The sequence below is a fragment of the Macadamia integrifolia genome, chromosome 2 (assembly GCF_013358625.1).
Source record: "Macadamia integrifolia cultivar HAES 741 chromosome 2, SCU_Mint_v3, whole genome shotgun sequence".
Lineage (NCBI taxonomy): Eukaryota > Viridiplantae > Streptophyta > Magnoliopsida > Proteales > Proteaceae > Macadamia > Macadamia integrifolia.
In genome coordinates, this window is record NC_056558.1 from 13,671,335 (window position 1) to 13,696,653 (window position 25,319).

The following is a 25,319-nucleotide window of genomic DNA, read 5'->3' on the forward strand; positions in this document are numbered from 1 at the left end:
CTATTATTATCTAATATCTATTCGATTGAAATTCTTATATGCTCAAGTCATATTGCTTGTGTCCTCAGCAACAATTTTGACTTTTGAAGACAGTTATATTCAGCAATAGTGCAATCATACTTGGTCTCCAGCAACCTGATCTACTTGGTTTGCAATAACCTAGATGATTAGTGTGCATGAGTTAATGTTGCTACATGAGTGAAATTCTCTCCATTCTCATTGGAGTCTACAATTGCTATTCAAGATTGGTGTTGCATTTGCTTTCTATTATTGTTGGTCCAAGTTGGAGCTTTCTTCTGTTATATGTATACTTCAGCTTGAGGGGGACTGTTCAAAACCAGGTCACGAGTTGGGGGTTTGTCCTAACATGACATAGTTATTTTATTCCTTTCCTAGTTAGCTAGGTTGTGTTTCCTAATTAGAGTATGTTTTCATTTTCTAGTTATCTTGTTGTACAAGGTACCACTTACCTTTTTTGGTTGTAAAACTTTGATTTATATAAAATACAATGGAGGGAGGAAGCAATATACAATTCGATGCTCCTCGCCTTGCAGTCTCTCTTCTCTCTTCTCTCAAGTAGCTGGTTACAGATCTTGGGTTTGTAACAATACGTTAAGCCAGCGTTTCATCCTGCTTTTCTTTACAGGTGTTTCAAGATGGCCATGGGCATAGTTGTCATGGTGCACAGGTGAACCAAGCCAATTGAAGGGGCGCAAACATTAAGGTTACACTAACAAGGCGCCTTGGTGACCAACGAGCTAGTCCAGAAAAAACAGCCTGGTTGCCTAGGTGTCACCCAGGTCACCTTGACAAATAGGGGCATGGGTGATATTTATACTGCACCTTGAGGGTGAGTCTTTAAAGTATTATATGGGTAGGTTATTATGGTCCTAGTTCTTGTTATTTTTGTCTTTACTTGTAGTAATTATTATATTGTCCTTATATTTTTCAATAGTTCACATTATAAATTAAAAGCACTGCTTTTCTAGTCTCTGAATTTACTACATATATAACCTTTTAAATTTCCTTTACTAACTCATAAAAGGACTCTTAATAGCTTGATGACGCTAACTTGAATTAATAGACACAAAACAGAAGCTTAAGTATACTTATCTAACTCAACACTTTATGGGCTTGTCCTTAAGGTCCAATACAACAAATAAGCCATAAACAAGTGACCTGAGACTAAATGATAGTGAGCAATAGCAGATCAATGGAAGAATAAGGAGTAGAATTAGAGATCGGTAGCAGCAGTAAGACCAAGAAGAATAAGACGTGAGGAAATACCCCACCCAATAAAAGTAGATCAAAAGGAGGAAGAAATCAGGTCTTGGATACCAATCCCATATGCGCATCTGTTGGCTTCAGAACTCTTGCAAAATCTCAATTTAAAGGGGGGGGGGGGTATACATGAATATAAGTTCTTAAATTTCCCGAAGTCACTCATTCTAGGACTCCTAATCCCTCTCACAACTGAGGTATGAAGTATCCTAATCTAACTCACACTTATCAGTTACCAAGATATTTGCCACCTGGCAGCTCCTTTGGCCTCAAGTATTGTCAACACTTTGCCTAGTCATTACAACAACAAACAACAACATCCAAAACCTTATCCCAACTTAATGGGGTAGGCTACATGGAGATTCCAAGCAAGGACGAGCGCGAGGATCCACGCAAAAAGATTGACAGGTTATGGCTAATTATAATAAGTCCCAGCTGTCAACTTGACACACCACTACAAATCAGCCACATTCTTAAAACGACAAACTATAAAAAGTGTTCTTTTACTTGAATGTGTCAATATGGAATCAGCTTGGCGAAGTCTAACTCTAAATCCAACAAGAACTCGATAGACAAATTTCAGGCCCCACAAAATTTGTACGATTAAGAACACAAATTCTTCTTAACTTTTCCTCCATAATAAGAAACAGAAAACAACAACTATAGCAACAAGATAAAGCACACCAAACAACCAAAAACAAACCCCATCCCCAATGAAAGGAAGAGAGAGCTTAAAAGCATGGCTTCATGTTCCCAAAAGCAAATCCCCATTGGCATCAGATGTTTCAAGTATCTTCGTTCCCATCCCTCTTTTGAAGGCAGGTCCCTTAAAGAATAAGCATGCAAGTGTAGCATCTACTGGCCTGCCTTCCTTACCAAGTCCAAAGCCAATTAGCCAAGTGTTATTTTATTACCTTTTAAATACATACTGATACAAACAGATATTTCAACATTGCAATCTTACATAAAAGAGAATAATATTATCACACATAAAACTCCATAAAGAAACTAAATCAAAACCTTGAGAAATTCCTGCTCAAGTTCCGGAGTAATGGCAGCAATTGATTCAGCTTCTCTCTTAAGACCTACCAACTCCCGTCTGTGATTTTCTGACTCCTCCTTACCTATCATGATAACCAAGAATCACAATGAATAAAATCGTTAAGATGATAAAATTCTTGACACCTAAACCAATATTGAGATGTTGAACCATAAATGCAAGTGGTCAAATCACATTTTTGAAAAAAAAAAAAAAATTCCAAGGCAAATAATGTCAAAGGGAATAAAAGGAGAGAAATCTCTAAAAAAAACCAAAACAAGAATATTCTTGAATTCCACTAAACAAGCTCCAAACCAAAGAACCCCCTCGAAAAAATAAAAATAAGATACAAACAGCAAACAATAGTGAAACAAGGATTTGTTCAAAACTTAGTATCATTACCACCACCACCACCCCCCCCCCAAAAAAAGAAGGAAATATAAATATACAGAAAAAAAGAAATACTAAGATTAAGGGAAATGCATAAACCTCCAAAGACAGTAGAAAGGGAATTAATGCAAACTACAATCTCACGACGGAAATAAAGGGCCTCAACACAATCAAGGTCGACGAGCCCCTAAATAGCAGTAAGGTTTTCCATACAAGCATAGTAGTCGAGATGTCGCCTAGGCGTCCAGGCAGTTCACCCTGGACTGGCACCTTGGTCGCCTCGTTGGTGTCACCTTGATTTTTACCATTCTCCATCGCCTTGGGTTGCCTTACACCTTAACAACTATGCAACCAAGGTTTCGACCCCTGGTCCAAACTGAAATATTCTGGATTTCGACCAAAGCCTAGTCGAAATCCTGCATGTTTCAGCGGCTCGGTTCGTTTGAACATTTCTGCAGTCAAGTAGCCATATTTTGGCTGAAACTAAGTAAAGACCCTAATTAAGCATCCCCTAACACAATGGAACCTTTCAATTGTTAAAAAAAAAAAAAAAAAACTTGTTAAAAATGTTGGTTTGGTTTTATACCCTAGGTTGGAAATATACGTCGCACCCTACATGTATACTTCTCAAAGATAGCCTATGTTACACATGTTTCAGTACTATAATATAAAAAATAAATGAAAACAACTAAAATATGCAATTGCAAGTGACAAATGGAGAAGAATCATTCAATATTATTAAATTTCATAATGTTACATCATAAGTGTATAGTCAATCAACTGACTCAACCCACGCAAATAAGAAAAAAAATCCTACCCTTCATCCTAAACTCCTACTCTATGTAAAAAACACACAGTTTCGAGTGGGCTCAAAACATAAGAAATATTGATTCTGCAGATGAAATCATTCCTCCAACTCGATCACAAAAGATGGCAATGTCATGGTATTGGAAGAAATGCACAAAGTCCATAACAGCCTGATGTCTCATAATCAACGTACTCTAGGTATCCCAACTTCAGATATAGATTATCAGGATGAGAAGATGATGGAAATGTGCCTCCACTATAGCTGCTCAGTGCATTAGACTGATAAGGCTACTGGGAACTTGGAAGGAGAAGAAGCTATCCACAAAGGATGCCACGACCTATGACTAATCATTGTGAGTAGTGCAGAATGAAGATAATTAAGAGCCATGCCATTCAAATCCACCATACCCAATACTGAAAATTTTGTGGGAAAAGATGGTGCATGCCATGAATGTAGTGGACAAGGAAATGATGGTGCATGCTAGATATGGTGCTTCTTCAGAATCAACATTGGCCACTCCAGAGATGTACACTAGATTCTACCATAGTTTTTAAGGCGGTAAGGCGACGGAGGCGTTTGAGGGTCTTTCGAAGCGTCTTAGCGATAAGACGGGCATAAAGCGTTGCCTTATCGACTAAAGCGTTCCTGTATAATTTTTTTATAAAACCAATCTATTTTGCTCAAATCCTAGTTGAATCCTATTACTCATATGTTAAATAAATATTAAAGGTTCATATTCGTACCAATGTAAGATATTCATTAAGAAAACAAATCAATAAAGTGAATAAACTAAGTTCATCAATCATCAATATTCAATATTCAATCATCAATCATCATAACAAATTAACATATAATATAAATACATAATTATGAAACAAAATTATAAATATAAAGAAAAGAAGACATAAAAAATACAAGTATTTATTATGCTTACCTCTATGATGCCAAAATGAGTGCCTAAGCCCTAAGGTCATCCACTATATTTCTACTCCTGTCAAAGAAGAATGAAGCTCATCGCTGCCGGAGCAAATTGGTCGCCTGGATCAGTGGTTCTTCCTTGTTCCTTGATTTCTTCTCAAAGCCCTTTCTTAAAACCCTTGACAAAATCCAAACTCTGTTTGTGAATCGTGTTTTTGTTTTGTTTGTTTTGGTTATTTTGGGTGGAGTAAAGCTGATCCCATACATCTCAAGTGTTAACAAAACTATACACCTACCAATAAAAAATCTATATTTGGAATCTTCATCAAGTAATTTTAAAATTTGTTTAAAAAAAAAAAACCCATAAGGCGCCACTTCACATAAGGCGAAGCACTGCCTTACCATCTCTAGACCGCAATCAATGCCAAGGCGTTGCTAAGGCGTCGCCTTACCAGCGCCTTAAAAACTATGGATTCTACTATGAATGGGAATCCCATCACAATAGTTATTTTGACTGGGGTCAATATTATGCCTATGTTTGACAAGTGCACAACATCATATTAGTAGCTAAGAAACCACATCCTTCAAACAATTTCAATTGAATACATTTGTCTCTCAAATCGGTGTTCCATTTTAGTGTTTATGCATGATACATGTTTTATATTGTTTTAACTGTTTTTTAATGCACAAGTGTATAAAAATGTGTTTCATGTCCATTTATGTGTGTTTCTTTACCGTATCTTAGCGTATCTACGATACATAACATAAATTTAGCCAATCGATACCAATATTTTAATCCTTGTGCACAACAGAATCCAGATGGAACCATATGCCATTTGAGAGAGAAGACAAGGTTTCCCATGAGGGGAGGAGAGACCAGAGAAATATTTTTGAGATCCAAGAGAAAACATTGATAGAAGATTCCAGCCACAGCTGGTTCTAATCATAGGTACTGACGCACTGCCAATAGATTATACTTTTTTATTTTTATTTTTTGGTTGAAAGAGATTATTCCATGAACCCATTATGGGACTTTGAAATAAATCTCAATCCCTTAGAGGAAATTAATTGCTTCAAACCTCAAAGCGAAAAATAAGCAACAAGTAATTACCTTCCTATTTGTAGATGAAACAGCCTAGAAACTAAAATGGATGAAAACCTACATCATCTTAACACATGTATTTTGGAACTTGATGATGATAAGTCTACCAAACTGTTTTTGCAATATGATTCCACCTTCACAAGTCGATCTCTACCAGAGTTCTTTGGGTTACAAGTGCCAGGCTTTCGTATTGAACAACACATTCAGTGATGTAAACACACATGCTGGCCTACACTACCAAAGGAGGAAGAATGTCAGCTAGATCAGCCAGCCCTTGGGCTGATCGAGCCCAGCTGGCCCTCACAGTTTTGTCCCTATGCTGGCCACATTTGCAACCACCGAACCAGCATAGATGCCCTTTGGCTCATGAATTACTTCTTCAATTGGTCTTCTAGAAGAGCCCAAGCAGACAGCCCAAAGCAACCATCAATCCAGCTGTCCAAAAGCTTCTTTTTCTGCCTGCGATTTCCCCAAGACAACTGTATTTTATCCTTTATGTTTGACCAGTCAAAATTTTTTGGGGTGAATAAATAATTCATTACCAAACAAAAAGAAAAAGACTTACAACCCCTAAAGAGGGGAGGGGGGAGAGAACAAGACCAACTTAGGGAGAAGAGCTGTTCTTGATGATGGAGCTGGGCAGGTCCAGGAGTTTACAATATAATTGTTTCTAGAGGAGAGGTTACAGGTGGAGGAAATGCGGGAAACCTTGGTCTTGACATCAAAGAAGATGGAACCCCAAATCTTATCAAGAGAGCGAGAGTTGGAGATCCATTTCCTATGATTTTTTTCCATCTAGATCTGATAAATTGTTGCGCAAACGGAAAGCTTTCCCACAATATCACAAATAGATTTTCTCGGAAAGTCATATCCATCCAAATCCATTCTCTGTGAAAAGAAAGAATACATCTATTGACTGGCCAGCATTTATCCAAAATTCCTTTCCAGAAGGAGGAGGAGATAGTGCAAGCAAAGAAGAGGTGCTCTATCGTTTCTGGCTCATTGCCACAGAGAATACGCATAGGATCAGTCATAATGCCTCTCTAAAAAAGGAAAGCTTGAGTGGGCAACGAGTTAGTAAAAACTCCCCAAGCCGTGAAACTCTAGTGGAGGATATGGTAGGGGAACCATAAAAGTTTGTGCCATGGGGAGGTCGGGCCATGAATCCTGACAAACTCCCAAGCTACTTTGGCAAAGAAGAGCTTAGAGGAGGAAAGCCTCTAGTGAATTGTATCTTGCCTCTGCTGATGGGAAGCTGGAATGGTCGGCAAGGAGTTCCATATATCTGCAAGTTGAGTAGAACCATAGTTGTCAAGGCGTTGCCAAGGCGACGCCTTGGCGTCCAGGCGGTTTGCCTGGGGCCTAGGCAACAGCCGCCTTGTTGCACTGCATGTCGCCTTGTGTTTCGGCACTTATTTATGCCAAATATCATTCAAGTAAATGTTTTCATTTACTTAAGATATTATTCATAAATAAGCAAATACCCCCTATTTGAATCCAATAAAAATGGTTTAAAAATCAAATTCCAAAAGGAAAAAAAGTCAACCCCCCAGTCCAAGAACAAAAACTGGATTTTGGTTATAGGGACGATTTTCAACTTTTAAATGCTAGGGTTTTTCTCAATTATGAAAATTTTATAAATTCTATCATGTTAAAACATTGCTAAAAACCAAAAGTCCGGTAAAAAAATATTTTGTTTTGATATTCATAAAATTATTTTCATTCAGGCGATTTTAACAGTATTCGCGCACTTAAAAATAAGTTTGACTGAAGCATAACTTTGTCATTGCAACTCAGATTTAAGTAATCTTAGACTTGTTAGAAAGCTAGTTTTATATTATAACTAATACAAAAAGTCTCATATAAAAATAAAATCATTTGACCAGTCAAACTTATTATAAAATAAGAGCATTTCTCTAAATATTGATTTTTTATAACTTAATATGACTTAATGTTAATTTTTTATGATTTGATGTGGCTAAATGTTGATTTTTAATGACTTGATTTGGCTTAATCTTGATTTTTTATGATACAAGGTATATATAACTTACTAAATAATGTTAGAAAATAGGAAAAATAAAAAATAACACTTGTTCGCCTAGTTCGCCCTAAGGCGAGCGCCTTCTCGCCTAAGCGCTTAGACAACCCTCCACCGCCTTGGTTTGCCTTGGCGCTGTGACAACTATGAGTAGAACTATGAGTTGGACCAATTGCCAGAAGATAAGATTTCAGCCACAAGGGAAAACTTGGATAAGCCCGAGTTATAGATGTTTCTGGCACTTAAAGTGTGGCATAAAATTCCTTTAGGGTGCCAAGGGTCCAGCAAAAGGAAGGTGCTTCCCCTGTTGCCTATTTGAGAGGAGATGGCTGATGAGATGGAGAGGCGGATAGCAATGATCTTGGGCCAAACCAATGAAGCATTTGTTGGGATCTTCACTGTCCAAAAGAAGTCAACTTTAAGGGGGTTCAAGTATACCCATTCAACCCATATACTATTCTTCTTGGAGATGATCTTCCAAGCAAACTTGATTATACTAGCCAGATTGACATCCTTGATCCTTCTCAAGCCTAAGCCCCCTTCAGCTTTAGGAAGGCAAATAGCAGCCCAACTGATGGGACGAAGAAATCTAAAGCATTCTTTACCTTTCCACAGGAAGGAAGCAAAAATGGATTCCAATTGGACTAATGGATACCGGCAACCTATAGATACCTGACCAATAAATGTAAGAAGCTTGGAGAACGGATCTAATGAGCTCAAGCCAACACGCATAGAATAAAAGCTCTCATTTCCAGAGTTGAAGTCGCTTTCTGATAAGATCAAGCATAGGAGTGCAATGATGGGAAGAAAGCCTAGTAGGAATGAGGGGAAGCCCAAGATATTTCACCGGAAGGATCCCAATGCAAAATCCAATTTGCTCAAGAAGGGAAGCTTTGGCAGTGTTAGAAATACCCGCCAAGATGATGAGAGATTTTGCAGGGTTAATATGGAAACCGGACATTGTAGCAAATTGAGACGAAACATAACATAATGCTTCCAAGAGAGGATGGATCGGCTCTAGAGAAGATCATCAAGTCATCAACAAAAGCAAGATGAGTAAGCTTAATGGCCTTACACTTGGGGATGGCAGATATGAGGTTCTGATCAGTGCCCACTTGTAAACTTCTGGATAGAACTCCCATAGCAAGGCAAAAGATGTAGGGGAGAGTGGACATCCCTGTCTGATACCCACTGAGGAAGGGAAGTAATTAGCCAGACTTCCATTCACCAAAACTAGGAAATGAGGGGAGGCAATGCAGTGATATATCCAATTGGTGAAAACAGGGGGGGAATCCCATGCTTTGAAAGACCAAGACAATATAATCCCATCTCAAAGAGTCGAAATCCTTGTGGATGTCTATCTTCATAAGAGCAACACGTGGATGGGATTTTTTATCAAACCCTCAAACAAGTTCATGACATAGGAGAATGTTATCTCCAATGCTTCTCCCAGGGATGAAGGCCAATCGATTGTTCTAACAATGGAGTCAACCATAAGCTTGATTCTATTTGCCAGGATTTTAGCTATGAACTTGCAGTGGAGGTTGCAGAGGGTGATTGGCCTAAAATCTTTCACAGCATATGCTCCTTCTTTCTTTGGGATGAGGCAAAGAAATGTGTGGCTAATCCCTTTGATTTGACTAAGGTTGAAGAAGAAGCTTCTGATTGCTTTGAACATGTCCTCTTTAATAAACTCCCATAAGGACGAAAAAATCCCATGCTGAAGCCATCAAGACCCGGGGCTTTGCTTGCCTTATGAGAGAAGATAGCAGTAGTAATCTCGTCCTCAGTGGGGATAGAGGAATGGACTAGTTGGCAAAGATGAACTTATTTAGGAGACCATCCCAAATGGAGGTGGGATGAGCTGGATCCATCTTAAACAGATTCTTGAAATAGTCAACAGCCACATCTTTGATCTCCTCAACTTTGTGAACCTGATTACCATTAGAGGTATTCAACACGGTGAAGAGTTATGATTGCTCCAGGATTTTACTGATCTATGGAAGTAGGCAATGTTGGAGTCACCTAGTTCCAGCCAATTGATCCTGGATTTCTATCTCATGAAGCTCTCCTCTTGGGTGAGAAGGGTGGAGAGATGGGCCACCTTAATCTTCTCTTCATTAGCCAAAGAGATGTTAAGGGGATCAGATTGCAACTGAGTCTGAATGGAAGTGAGCTTATTCCTACAATCAATAACAAGAGAAGAAATATTCCCGAAGGAGTTAGTATTCCATGCTTTGAGGGCAGCTTTGACATTCCTCAGCTTTTTGGCCAGGGCTAAAAGAAGGGTGGAGAAGGCTTAGATAGGCTTTAACCACGCTTCCTTAACAATGGTGGGGAAGTCAGGGAGGGAGATCCACATGCCATAGAATTTGAAGGGTTTAGGACAAAAAAAAGTATAAGGTTGGATTAGGAGGGAGATGGCGCTATGGTCTAATGTGTCTGGGGCTTCAAAAGAGGGATGGGAGGAAGGAAAGGCCATGAGCCATGCTTCATTAACAAGCATTTTGTCTAATTTGCAAGCAATACGGGTTTGGCCTGATCTTTTATTATCCCAAGAATACGTCTGATGGAAGAGGGCCTTAGGGAAGAAAGAAATCTCTGAGAGAAATCAGAGTTGGAGGGAGAAGAGAAGAATCACACAAAGGGGAAGGGGGAAGAATGTCTCACGACCAAGCAAACCACAAGGTTTCAACCAATCAATTAATTCATCATTCATAAATCTATCTACTAAATTGGGTTACATGCCTTTATATAATAAATCGAAATTAAAACTTGCCTAATCAAAATCTAAAACTGAAATACTAACAACTTATTACTTACTAAATTCTGACTAACAAAATTAGAAACAAAATAAAAATTAAATTGGTAACTCCCTAATAAACTAACAACTACCCAAAATAAAAGATTGCAAAAATTTTCCAAATAAAATAAGATCTTAGAGATCCTAATGAATCCAAAATCCAGTCGGACCCGGTTCATCTCAATTGAGATTGCCTGAAGGGTCAACCCGGTTCAAAAGCATCAATTCTGCATCAACTCCCCTGATGTTGAGAAAAACTCGTCCACGAGTTTTAAAGAATGATAACAATAAAAACTCACGAACAGGGGTGAATTGCTCGTCGTCTACGTCGTAAACAAAATCCATGATGTGAAGCTTTGGAGGTGCATTCAAGTCCAAAAATTCATGGGGAAGAACAAATTCATGATAGTGAACAGTGGCACTGCATTGATGCCCTTCATTGCTTGATCCACAATTTTCTCACTTTCTGTTGTCATCATCTGTTCCACAAGAGGACGGTCTTCCACTTGGGTTGATGCATCTAGTTTGTCTTCTGGTTGTACTGGGGGTATCACTTTCTTTTACTCAACCAATCCATAAAGATCAAATTTTCAACGCATGTGGTAAGCCTGGAGGGTGCACACATTGTTGTCATGATCAAGAAAACCGTCTCATTGTTCCAACCAACCTCAACCTAATTTAATGATGCACTGAGGAGAGTCAAACATTTCACAAAAAGCACCATCATTATAAGGAGGAACAGAAAATTCAACAAATACATTATCCTCCAACTCAAAAAAAATCTGACTGGTCTCTTATAACATATCCACCACAGATCTGGAGACAAAATTGCCATTTAGTCGCTCATCAATTAACAATTTAGCAGGCTTTCCATTAGGCAAGCGAACTCTGAACTTGAACACAAAAGATTCCATGACCAGATTCGTATTCGGCATCACTATGTACCTCACAAAATAAGACACAACTCTACTAGGCAAATGGGTGGCAGAACTGTAAATATATGGATTCAACTTCTCTTTTTTTTGGAGAAAAAAAAATGGTTCAACTTAAAATACAAAAGAAGGGGCTCACGTTTGAAAGAGAAAGGAGGTATACTTGGAAGCAATGAAAAGAAAAAAAAAAGGAATAACTAGGAATAATGGGAGATTAGAGGGGCAATTCTGAAAACTCAAAAGAATTTAAAGGAAAGAAGAAACAAAAAGGAGATTTGGGGTTGGGGTTTTACTGTAAACTGCCAAAGGAAAGAAGGAAAGTTTTCTGCCCTGAGATGGAGAACCAATAGAGGTTCTTTGCTCTATCACCAATGGAACCAACGAAGGGTGGGCTGCACTGCTGCAATAGAGGAGGGCAAACGAGAGGAAAGGAAACACTCCCAGGGAACCAACGACGTCGCAGGATAGGATCGTCAACCTGGTACGATTCCTCTTTTCTTTTCTTTTGGCTCAATCTTGTCACTTCTCTTCTTTTTCGTCCGCTCTTTCTTTATTTATTTTTTCTATTTTGGAATCTGCTTGCTGTCGTTGATTCTGTTCATCGTCGACTTCCTTTTTTTTTTTTTTTTCCACTTGCTGCTGGCGGAATCAGGGGGAATCGATTTTGTTCTCTCTCGACTCTCTCTGCTTCACCTTTTTTTTTTTTTTGGCTTTCCTCAGTTCCGGTAGAAACCAGAGCAGAGAATGGGAAGGGTAGAAGAGGCGGTAGTTGGTCTGTGAAGGGGAGGGATTGATAACAGAGATGGGGCTGGTTGGTTTTTTTCTTTGGCGGAAAGAGAAAGAGGAGGCGATGGGAGTTTGCTGGTTGGGGATCGAAGGGAAGAGAAAAGGGAGGGGTTAGGGCTAGAGTTTCAACATGCTTTTGGGATTTTTTTTTTTGGTTATCGATCTATGCAAAACCCAGAACAAAGAATGGGGAAGAAGATAGGGAAGGAAAAGAGAACGAAGGAGAGGATCCTCCGGCTCTGATACCACTTGATGGAGGAGGGCCTTAGGGAAGAAAGAAATCTCTGAGAGAAATCAGAGTTGGAGGGAGATGAGAAGAATCACACAAAGGGGAAGGGGGAAGGTCTCCCGACAAGCAAACCACAAGGTTTCTTGATGCAGATCCGGATTCCAAGGACTGAAATCGGATCGCTTAGGGACCACTTGACACAGATCCAGATTCCAATGACTGAAATCAAATCGCTTAGGGCCCACAAGAATGACTAAAATCTCAAATTTAATGGTTGATTGTAATTTCAGAAACAAGCAGGGCTTTAGAAATAATTATATGGCAGCTGGGGTAGTTCTAGAACTAAAAAACTTTAAGATAGGGGCTTATTCTGAATTTTTTTTTTAAATGGTAGAATTGTAAATAACTTGAAGTTTCTAATAAAGGGTGGAAAAATGGTAAATAGATGACTCAAACATAAGGGGAATTCTCAAAAGGGAAACAACGTACTAGATGGGAAGGGTAAATGTGGAATTAAGAAATAAATAGGTTAATTGCAAATAGTAGGAGAAGATAAGGGGTATTTCTGGGATCTGATAAAGTAAGGATGTAAAACCTACCTTATAAGGTTTTCTTCCTCAGCTCACGATGGAACTCAAAAACCAGCGGCAGCAGACTCCTTCAAATCAACCCAGCCCTTCAAGTAAGGTCGACCTCTCATGAAAGATCACATACAAGTTCAGTTCATCTCCAGTACTGTGGGTTTCAACCCTCACCGATGTCAAACAGAGAGCTTAAACGAAATATTCCAGTTTTGAAACTCCTCCAGGCGGTAAACAGAGACCAGACCTACAATCGATCGTTTCTCACAACAGGAACAAAGCTTTGGGGTTAATATTATAGGGTTTGAGTCGCCTTCAAGGAAGCATCCTTCGACCCAAATCTCAGCCCAAGCAGATCAAAGGAGAGGGAGTTCGATCAGCTTCAAGAGGGCTGTAACTACCGCCAAGAAACAGAGAAAGAGCAGGAAAAAAAAAAAAAGAAGAAGAAGAATAGAGAAAAGATGAAGAAGAAAAGAAAGAAAAAATAGAGGAATGGATTTCAAAGAGAGTTAGGGAGGAGAGAACAACTCATGGCAGCCATGGTTTCATACCAAAATTTCTATTCTTCAGACTTCAAAATTTAAAACTCCAGTGCATTACATGACTACTTAAAGGAAAACTCAAAGCATCTCAATGGTAACTAATTAAAAATGGAAACTAGCCTAGATAGAAACTGAAATAAAAATCAAATCTAAATAAAAGATTACCAATCTAATTTCTAACCAATAAAGGAAAGTAAATAAAAATCCCAAATCAAAAAGATCCCTTCCATCGCCTAACTGCATCAGCTCTCCTGGTCTTAAAAGAACTTGACTCCATCGAGTTAGGTCGTGCTCCCAAGATACCCTTGCAAATTGCTCGCTGATGAGGTGGCACTTATCTCGAAGCAAAAGATGGGAACATAACTCCAAGTGGAGGGAGAGTAGGTTGACGTGTCACTAGGGCAGGAGTCAGTCGACGACGTGGCATGTCTGATAATGCGTGTTGCCTCATTAAATACGTATGACCTCCTTGCTTCACTTTGATGGTGTTCCGTGCACCATCATAGAGAATGTCTGTATGTCATTGCCAAGGTCGCCCTAGAAGAATGTTACACTGCGTCAATGGGGTGACCAGACAAGTTACATAGTACTGTAATGGCCCCAATTTTAAGTGTACTCGAACAACTACAGTGGCCTCTTCTCGAGCTGTGGGTCTAAAACCTCACATATGAATCTTCTTAAAAAGTTGCTTCTGTGGAAGGTTGTGTGTTCGAACAAATTCAATAGATATAAAATTTGCTTCTGCCCCAGTATCAACAATTGTATGAACATCAGTAGGTTCAGAACCGTGCAGAAGAGTACCCTTCTGTCTGAAGAGAGGAGCTTTATCAACTAGTCTATTTGAAAAGGATGAAAGGCTAGCCGAATGAGCTTCTACATCCTCATCTTCTTCATCGACAATATCGTCCTCGAGGGGATAAGGATATAAATGAGATTCATCTTCACTATTCTCTGTCAGCTTCTTCTCTACTGCATTCACAGAATGAGTCCTATTGGGACACTTGTTAGAGTAGTGACCCTTCTCACCACAACTATGGCATATCATATTCTTCACCCCAACACTATCCTTGTTGAACTCTGACCTTTTTTCTTCAACTCTGCGAGCTTCAGGCTTCTTTTCCTCCATACATGGTGGAGGTTTATAAACTGAAGGAGTCTTGAGCATACTTTTCCAATAAATGGACTTCTTCAGATGTCTTGGCATGAGCCACTGCCACATCAACAGACCTGAAATCAGTGTCAACCAACTCAAGTCGAATCTCAGTAATTAGGCCACTGATATAATGCATCACCCGTTGCTAGACTGTTTCCTGAAGTCGACACCTTGAAGACAGCTTGTGGAACTCAAGGGTGTACGAATCCACATCCTTGTTACCTTTTTGTAAGTTAAGCAATTTATGGAACATTACCTTCTTATAATTAAGAGGAACAAATTTTTCAGTCAGGATCTGCTTCATAACCTCCTAATTAGTAACAGGTCCAAGTCTTCTAACAAACCTTGCATATAGTATATCATCCCACCATGAACATGCATACCCAATGAACTTAGTGAGGATGAGTTTACACTTATTCACGTCTGGAAGAGACTTATATGCAAAAATCCTCTCCACTTTAGTAAGTCAGTCTAGGAATTCCTCAGGTCCTTTTTCACCACTAAACTCTAGAACCTCAACTTTGATGCCATAATCTCTGTTAGAAAATTGCCAGGTAACATCTTGGAGTATAACAAGATCACGTTGCACCTGGTGAGGTGTATCTTCAATCCGTAGGGCATTAAACTGAGGATGAGGTGTAGATGGTCCTTCATCGACTCGTGTTTCAGACTTTTGCATAAAGGCAAGAATCTTAGCGAGGCCACCTTGAGTCTCGTCCATGAACTTGTCATATTTGGCCTCATTCTTCTCAACCCTAGCATTAGTTTCTTTTTGGTTCTCAAGTACCTCACGATACAACTTGTGCAACTCAACATTGGTGATGTGACATGTCATGGTTAGAGAAGGCAAAAAATTTGCTCTGATACCACTTGATGCGGATCTGGATTCCAAGGACTGAAATCGGATCGCTTAGGGACCACTTGATGTGGATCCGGATTCCAAGGACTGAAATCAAATCGCTTAGGGCCCACAAGAATGACTAAAATCTCAAATTTAATGGTTGATTGTAATTTCAGAAACAAGCAGGGCTTTAGAAATAATTATATGGCAGCTGGGATAGTTCTAGAACTAAAAAACTTTAATATAAGGACTTATTGCCCTTATTCTGAATTTTATTTTTATTATTATTATTATTTTTTAAATGGCAGAATTGTAAATAACTTGAAGCTTCTAATAAAGGGTGGAAAAATGGCAAATAGATGATGACTCAAATATAAGGGGAATTCTCAAAAGGGAAACAACGTACTAGATGGGAAAGGTAAATCTGGAATTAAGAAATAAATAGGTTAATTGCAAATAATAGGAGAAGATAAGGGGTATTTCTGGGATCTGATAAAGTAAGGATGTAAAACCTACCTTATAAGGTTTTCTTCCTCCTTAGCTCACGATGGAACTCAAAAACCAGCGGCAGCAGACTCCTTCAAATCGACCCAGCCCTTCAAGTTCAGTTCATCTCTAGTACTGTGGGTTCCAACCCTCACCGATGTCAAACAGAGAGCTTAGACGAAATATTCCAGTTCTGAAACTTCTCCAGGCGGTAAACAGAGACCAGACCTGCAATCGATCGTTTCTCACAACAGGAACAAAGCTTTGGGGTTAATATTATAGGTTTTGAGTCGCCTTCAAGGAAGCATCCTTCAACCCAAATCTCAGCCCAAGCAGATCAAAGGAGAGGGAGTTCGATCAGCTTCAAGAGGGCTGTAACTACCGCCAAGAAACAGAGAAAGAGAGCAGGAAAAAAGAAGAAGAAGAAGAAGAATAGAGAAAAGATGAAGAAGAAAAGAAAGAAAAAATAGAGGAATGAATTTCAGAGAGAGTCAGGGAGGGGAGAACAACTCCCGGCAGCCATGGTTTCATACCAAAATTTCTTTTCTTCAAACTTCAAAATCTAAAACTCCAGTGCATTACATGACTGCTTAAAGGAAAATTCAAAGCATCTCAATGGTAACTAATTAAAAATGGAAACTAGCCTAGATAGAAACTGAAATAAAAATCAAATCTAAATAAAAGATTGCCAAACTAATTTCTAACCAATAAAGGAAGGTAAATAAAAATCCCAAATCAAAAAGATCCCTTCCATTGCCTAACTGCATCAACGTCATTCCAGACCATCTAAGATCTTTAACAACAATGTCTTCAATGCAGGTATTAAAAGCCTCAACATTAGCCATGTCCGGAGGACCTCCTCCCTTCTATTCATGACTGAATTTGAGCACATTAAAATCCCCACATATCCCCCATGGCTGAGAGCCAATTTGGCTTGCAATCAGTCTAAGGTCATTCCAAAGGTTGTCTCGGTCTACCAATCTGTTGGAGGCATAAATAGAGGTGAGGAAAGAATTGGAGTTGTAGGCAATGTCAAAGATGGAAAGGTGGAGGTATTGGGAGGAGGAAATGGGAGTAACACCGAGCTTTGAGCTGTCCCACAAGAAGCAAATGCGACCGTTAGGGTGGTAGGTATGGTTGGACAAAAACGACCAGCCAGGAGCAATGGTAGAAACGATTTTAGTCAAGTTGGATTCTTTGACATGGGTCTCCAGCAAGCAACAAAAGGAGGATATGTGTTCTTTAATGAGGTGACGCACAGCCGCATGTTTACAGGGGCAATTAAGGCCCCTGGAGTTCCACAAAATGCCTTGCGACATCAGTTACAAATGGGGGAGGGCAACAAATGCTCCAGAGAGGTAGATTCAGTAGAATCTATAATAGCCCGGGATCTGCTTCTTCTCTGATAGGCCCGAGGAGCACTGGAGGAGGTGGGGAAAGAGTGTGTAAGGAGACAGGGTGCATGGAAGACTTAGCACCAGGTTTCCACTTGGCTTTTTTGGGACTACACTTGCGATTGGTTTTTTCAAACGAGGAGGGGCAGTCGGGTGAAGAAGGCGAAGTGTTTTGGTGAGTCGAAGGCTGGTCCAGATTTGAGTCCAGTGCACGATGGGTAAGGGTCAAGCAATAGGCAGAGGGGTTTTGGGCCTGGTAAGAGGATGAAGGCCAAGCATGGATGATTGAAATAATGGTTTTGGGGATAGGTCCAATCAGGTGGGAGTGGTCCAAGAGGTCCGGCCCATGAGTTTGGCCCAAGGGGTCAGGCTACATAGTTGTCACGGTGCCAAGGCGAACCAAGGCGGTAGAGGGTTGTCTAAGCGCTTAGGCGAGAAGGCGCCCGCCTTAGGGCGAACTAGGCGAACAAGTGTTATTTTTTATTTTTCCTATTTTCTAACATTATTTAGTAAGTTATATATACCTTGTATCATAAAAAATCAAGATTAAGCCACATCAAGTCATTAAAAATCAACATTTAGCCACATCAAACCATAAAAAATTAACATTAAGTCATATTAAGTTATAAAAAATCAACATTTAGAGAAATGCTCTTATTCTATAATAAGTTTGACTGGTCAAATGATTTTATTTTTACATGAGATTTTTTGTATTAGTTATAATATAAAACCAGCTTTCAAACAAGTCTAAGATTACTTAAATCTGAGTTGCAATGACAAAGTAATGCTTCAGTCAAACTTATTTTTAAGTGCGCGAATACTGTTAAAATCGCCTAAATGAAAATAATTTTATGAATATCAAAACAAAATATTTTTTTACCGGACTTTTGGTTTTTAGCAATGTTTTAACATGATAGAATTTATAAAATTTTCATAATTGAGAAAAACCCTAGCATTTAAAAGTTGAAAATCGTCCCTATAACCAAAATCCAATTTTTGTTCTTGGACTGGGGGGTTGACTTTTTATCCTTTTGGAATTTGATTTTTAAACTATTTTTATTGGATTCAAATAGGGGGTATTTGCTTATTTATGAATAATATCTTAAGTAAATGAAATAACAAATATTAAAAACATTTACTTGAATGATATGCAACAAGGCGGCTGTCGCCTAGGCCCCAGGCAAACCGCCTGGACGCCAAGGCGTCGCCTTGGCGTCGCCTTGACAACTATGTCAGGCTATGAAGAAGCAGTCTCAGTTAACGCTGAGAGCTTCAAACTGGTGCTGTCAAGGGCACATGCCATCTCTACGTTGATAAGAGGGGTATCAACTAACGCCATTGATAAAGTAGGAGGTGAGATACATCTTGGAGAGATTGTCGCAGCTGGTTTTGTCGCTGGAGAGGAGGGCTTCGAGGCTCGAGATATTGAGGATGACTGGTCTCCATCAAAATCCGAGGTGCTACCATCAGAGTCCGAGGTGCTATCGTCGGTTGTAGAGCTAGAGAAGTCTAACGCAAAATTTCCAGTAGGGTTCTCATCGGCACTTTCTTTGAAACTTTTTGCGGAATCGTTAGAATCAAATCTAGCATGGCTCGTCGTAGACTAGTCTCGGATGTCACCATCAACATAACCGATAAGCAAAGTTGGGGCTTTGATGCTGTTAGCGTCTTGGCCTAGAGGAGCAAAGCGGTTTTGTCCAGCATGTACGGGCTTTAGTCCAGGGATTCTCTGACGGCAGATGTTGCATGGGGATCCTGACTTGCTTTGAGGGATTGCTTCTTCGATTTCATTCTTTGCCTCTCGCCGGAGGCCGGAGAGATGGTCGACGACAACCTTCAGACATTAGGTTAAAGGGGGCAGTGGCATCAACCTGCATGCCGCCATTAGAATCTCTGGTAGTCGACCTCAAAGAGCAAGAGGCAGTGTTGTGACCAAAAACTTTGCAATTAAGGCAATGAGGGGGCTTCCAGTCGTAATGAACAAATTATTAGAAGGAAAATTCGTCCCCTTCTTGAATGGAGATGAAGGGTGGAAGATCATCCGCAGCAGCGACCTTCACACAAATTCTTGCGAACGCAAGGCAGTCTTAGGCCTTCGGTTTGAGCATCAGAGCAAATGGGGGTTCCCAAGACTGAACCAACAACACTAAGACCTTCAGAACACCAGAAATGCAATGGGAGCCCAGGAAGGGAGACCCAGATGGGGATGGTGGAAAGCTTTGTCCTATTGAGCAACATGTGACAGTGCTAAGGCCTCAAAAAAATTAGAGATCTTCCAACAAACCAGGGCCTCCTTCTAGACATCTCATCCCCTCTTGCTCCTCAGAGAATCGGAATAAGAAGAAGCCATAGTCAAGGAGAAAGGTATCAATCATACCCACAGGTCTCCATTGTTTCATGAGGGACGTCTTAACAAGATGGAAGGGAGGTCGTTTTCCTAAGAAATGTCCAACAAGGGAATTATTCCAATGAGAAGCCTCAGAGTCCAGGAGACTTTGGGACAGACCGCAGTGATGGAGCCATCGGCGATGGTGGAAGGGACAAAGTGTAGTGGAAGGCTTCTAGGGGAGAAACTGAATGCTTGTAATGGGAGTTCCTTCGAACACCCAGAGGGGACGGTATCGGAGAAGGGGTAGTGGCCGTGGAGGAAGGAGCTGCAGTGGTGGGGATGTCAGGGAAAGCCAGAGAGGGGGAAGCCCCAGCTAGGGAGGAAGCCATGAGGCCACTCGGCAGGGAGAAGAGGCCGTCCGTCAATCAATCATCCCGGAAGGGGAAGGTCTTGTCGTCCGTCACCTGACCAGTCAAACTTAGTTGGACAATTCATTTCGCAATTAGCAGAGCAATAGTACAGATGGTAGCTATAAGTACAGAGTGTGTTGTTCACACAGTGTACCTAGTGTTGTCATTATTGTCAACATAGTAAAGTTTGAGTCAACAAAGGAGTACATATGGCAGAGATGACAATGTATCAGAGATGGCAGAGTACCAGTCTACAAGAACAAGCTCCAGATTATGATGGTGACATGTGCTAGTGGGCCTCACAGTGCTTGAAGAATTGTGTATGGTCCCACAATACCGGAAGAAGTGCACAAGACTCCGTCGTGGCGATATAAGCCGTTTGGTTATGGTACAACATCAAGAACTGTGAGTACACCTTATAGGGCTATTTCCATTAATTCACATGAGACAAGTACCATGGTCATGAGGATGTTGACGTGAAGGGTTTTTTTGTCCTTTTATAGGTAAGTAGCATCACCAAGGGTATTTTGGCAATTTCAATATGTTCACGATGTGATGAGGTGGCCAGAAGTGAAGAGATGGTTGTGTACGGTCACTATATTGGTACAGCAGTTCTTAAAAGCATGTCACATGTTGCAAGTGTGAAGTGGAAGCAGCGTGTGAAGGACCCTTCATTAGAAGTAAAGAAATCATTGGTTTATGCAAAGGCAGCACATTTGAGGGCATTTTCGGAAATCTGGATGAAAATTTTAGAAAGAGACATGAACACATAAGTTGTAGATCCTTGAACCGTGAGTCTAACGCAACTAAAAACTTATTGATCGAATATCGGAATAAAAAGTTACAACAAGTTCTTCAGGCTAAAGTGTAAGCTGAAAAAGGCAATGTCTAACACATTAGTTGGGTTCAAGCCCATTTTTGGGATCCGTGTAGTGTATTTGAGTTGAAACTATAAACATGAGAAATGTAATGCCTCGAGTCTTCTAATTGTAGGAAAAAGAATCGAGTCAATCGGAGTTTGGACGAGAGAGATATGATCATTTCGGTATGGTTGCTCCAAAACAGAGCCAACCAAGTTTCTCTTGACAAGTTCAGTTCACTTTACTTTGAGTCCAATTTTAAGCTCTTTCAAAAAAGCGTTAGAGGAAGGATATTTCTGGAAAAATTGTAGAGTTTATAGTCTACTTTCAGGGGGGAAAAAAAAAAAGAATCGGTTCATTTGGAGTTATATATAAAAAGTTATGCCTCCCACACTAAAATAAGGTCAATCTGTCAGAGTAGATTCTAGTATGAATCGGGTGGTTAAACCATACATGATATTGGGGCTTTTGTTGAACCTTTTTAGGTGGATTTTAGGGCTTTCATTAACAACTCTTCAAAAACAAAAAATAAAAATCAGCAACAAAATAGAGGAGAAAAGAGAAGAAAGAGGAAAATGGGAGCTTTTGATTGCATTGAAGTGTCTCCAACAACCATTTTTGAACTTCCATTGACTTATATCTATGGTTCGAAAACTCGGCAATATCTCATCGAAATTTTAAATATTTTGCTTTTTTTTTTTTAACTGAAATGAAATGGCATATGAAACACAAAAGTACATTTTTTGGTCATCTTGATCATATTTCGATCATTTTGGTCATTTCATTTCGAAATTTCACTCCTTTGGCCCAAAAACGAACTATTTAGTCGAAATTTCAGCCATCTCGGTCATTTCATTTCGCTAACTTCGGCCACTTCAGCCATTAGCCCCCAAAATGAATAGTGAAACACGTGGGAAAACGTATGCTGTTTCGAAACCACTGAAACAAAACAAGTTCTTGAACCTTGCTTATAACAAAGTATATTGAAGGTGTGTTGGATTTATTGAAGCATCCTTGCAAGAAAGACAAGAAAGAGAAGAACGTGAAGAAGGAAGAAAAGAATAGAATCAAACCCTAGGAGAGGAGAAAAGAAATAGAAGATTAGTAGAGAGACTTCACATGCAAAGCCATTTCAAGACTTGAAAAAGCTTGAGGAGACCATTGAAGTTGCATTGAAGAAATTGAAATGGTGGTTGAGTTGTGTTGAAGAAAAAGAGGTTTTGTTACAAGTGTGAGAAAGAGGAAGAAGACAAAGACTAGGATCACCTACGCTTAAAGGTTCAGGATTCTCCATCAAAAGAGAGTTGAAGATTCCAGTATACATCTGAGAATCTCTGAGCAGCTCTTCACCCCTTGCTAGTCAAGGGAAGTAACCTCTTCAAACCAAGTCTTATTTTGTATGACCTAGATTGTTAATGCAGCAAAACCTAAGGCATTATTTGTAACAAGGGGTGCTTGTATTCATCTATTTTATCATACTCATTGTAAAGGGGGGGTGGGGGGTGGTGTAACCCTAGCTTGAATACAATCTCAGGTTGAAGCAGGTGAATAGCACCTGGATTATCAATGTAATCAAAAGATAGTAGTGTTTGAACAACATATGAAGCCCAGAAAGGGTATTGCTCCATGGAGTAGGCGGTGAACCGAACAAATATATCTTGTGTATCATGTTTGTATGTGCGTGCTGGAATGCATGGATGTGTATGCTTGCACGATGGGTGTGGTTGTCTGGTAGACCTAGGCAACTGAGCGGTCGCACGGTGGACAATCACAAGATTGTGTGTATTTTGACTCTCTCCTTAGTGACATTGCTGACACAAGGCTGAGTGAAATACAAGAAATGCCATCAGAGAGAAATAACTATCAAGGTCATTTCGGAAAGATTTTTTTAAGGCACTGTTCACCCCCTTCTTAGTGCCAACCTGGGTTTCCATACTTATAAGTTTAAGTCAGTAGGAGAAGCCAAAGTAATATTAGCTTCCTAATTGGTTAGTTACCTAATTGTAAGGCTGTCTACTCTCTATAAAATAGAGATTGTTGTTCCAATTTTTGAATTATTGAAGACTTGATAAATTGCAGCCATTTTAGCTCCAAAACCTCTTGAGATAGGATGGATCAGCAGCTGAGATAGCTGTCGATGAGAGGCCCAGGCTGAGATAGCCTATCCCACCCACATCTATCACAACTCCATCCATCTCTTTCTTTTCTAATTTTCCATTTATTTGTTTGCTGTGAAAGAGAATTTGAGTGATCAAAGCAAGTTTGTTGAAGCCTAGAAACACCATCAATGGACCAGCTTGAAAGCAGCCAAGGGAAGGATCGATTTCAGCCAGGTGTCATGGTTTTGGGCTTCAATCAATTTTCATCATAACTCCCCAACGAGATCTCTGTTTGGGAAGCCCTTTGGAGGGTTCGTAGAAACCAGGGGACCACTCGACCAGGCTTTCAGCCTGTTCCAACCAGCCACAGGCCTTCTCCCCTACTCTGGCCGAAACCTGTTTCAGCCAGGGTTTGCCTCAACTGCTGCTGTATTGTTGCTGCTCTGTTGGGGGCTTCTTTGAAGGTTATTCTATCCAACACTGCGCCAAATCTGATCAGGTGTGAAGCATCTAATTTCCCTGTTCTCAGAGTAATATTTCAGCCCTACCTTTGGGTCTTACTTTGCTTTGTTTAGATTCTCTAATATGCGATCAGATCTGTGATTGGTTGGGTTGTTTTACCATTGGGGTTGTTTTCCTAGAGTGGACATACCTTACATCATTCAGTTTATATGATCATTAATTAAAAGCAGCCAAGCCCAACAAAGTAACTTAAAAAAAAAAAACCTAATTTTAAGACTAACTTTAAGATTTTGAATCTTAGACTAACAATTTACTACTTACAAATTTCGTAACTCCCACAAGTGCTCCCCAATTAAGGAGAGGTAGAAAAAACAATTAGAACAAACCCAGAATTAAGTGTTAACTAAATTCAAGTTCCCAAAACTAGAATCCCCACCACGAACTGACAACATGTAAATAAATCCTGATTACGTTTTACTTCTAGAAGAACTTGAAAATAAAAATATCCCTAATGCAACGCTCTTCTGCTAAATAGAATTACAGTGCCATTTTCATTATTCCTTCCATGCTTGTGTGTCCCCACTCCCATGAGAGAAGAAAAGGTATTGGACATGCCCCTTTATCACTTTCTTTAGGTTTTAGGCTATCTATTAACCTAAAGTTTTTGCTTGCAAGAATACTTTCAGCCTTCTCTGTATCTTCTTTCTCTTAGCTTTTCATTGTACTCTTGCCACTGCATTACAACATAGCCATGCTTTTTCTCCTACTAAGAATTTTTTTGAAATATAAAAAACTATGTTAAATCAAGTCAAAGTAATAAATTATTGCAAACTATTAATTTGCAATGTCCCTTTTCATTTTTTAGAAGGTACATGTTGACTATGCAATGCGCACTAAATCTTCGACAAGGACAAAAACAAAAATTTGGCAAGCGGGACAAGTTATAATGCAATTTTAAGCCCCCCCCCCCCCACCCAAACAAAAAAAAAAAAAAAAAATGAAACGCACTTCATATTCAAATATATACTTACAAAAGTTATAGCGCTCTAATGCTTGGTGAGAGAACTTTTCTTTCTGCTTGAAATCAATTTCCAATTCCTTTATCTAATACAATGTCCAAGCAAGAAAGTTAAAGATCACAAACTTCAAAAGACAACGGCATGAAAAAAACAGCATTATATAATTATGAAGTACAAAGAATGAAGAACTAAAACACAATACAAATTGACGGAAGTTTAAAGAGAGTTCACGTCAGTGTTGGTCCCCAAAATTAAATAGAAATTTCAAAATTTCTTTAAGAGACCAGGTGACTGTTCATTCAAACCCAACAGCAATTAAGGATGCAGGAAAATCACATAAATGGGCTTATTTCCAGCCACGGGTTGGGTTACATATATGCCGGGCAAATGGTCCAAGGGGTTTATTTCTTTACAATTCACCACTTTAATAGACCTATGTGTGTAGAAGCTTGAAATAAAAGATACGTAAAATGTGCTTAGTTCAAATTCATAGGGTCATTTGAGCCAGTATTTATTGTCCTTTTTTATGTTAGAAGTCCTAGAGTTGTTAGGATTATTGGTTGATTTTTATTTTTCAGATATGCTATGAATTTTAGAGTCCTAGTTTGATTTTTTTTTTTTTTTTCCCTTTTTGTTTTGGTAAGGAGTATCAAATACATGTCGATTTAGCTATTCCAACCAGTAACTTAAGTTCCAAGTCATTTTAGGAGTATTAAAGAGTCAGATTATCAATTCTATACATGGATGTATGGCCTATGGCCAAACCCACCAAGTTCATGAATAAATATCTGAGCTCAAGAAACCAGGGAGGGACTCC

The 25,319-nt window shown here is 39.5% G+C and overlaps 1 protein-coding gene across 4 annotated transcripts in view; it reads right to left on the reverse strand.

Moving 5' to 3' along the window:
- LOC122067661 (structural maintenance of chromosomes protein 5-like) overlaps nt 1-25,319 on the reverse strand; it is a 125,616-nt gene that overhangs the window by 33,570 nt on the left and 66,727 nt on the right. For all 4 annotated transcript variants that reach the window (XR_006136810.1, XM_042631521.1, XM_042631506.1 and 1 more), the window contains exons 20-21: nt 24,515-24,587; nt 2,302-2,405 (exon numbers count right to left, since the gene is read on the reverse strand). Coding sequence is in view for 3 of the 4 variants with exons in the window: in XM_042631521.1 (XP_042487455.1) it covers nt 2,302-2,405; nt 24,515-24,587 (177 nt within the window). In the remaining variant the exon portion in view is untranslated. The remainder of the gene's footprint in view (nt 1-2,301; nt 2,406-24,514; nt 24,588-25,319) is intronic.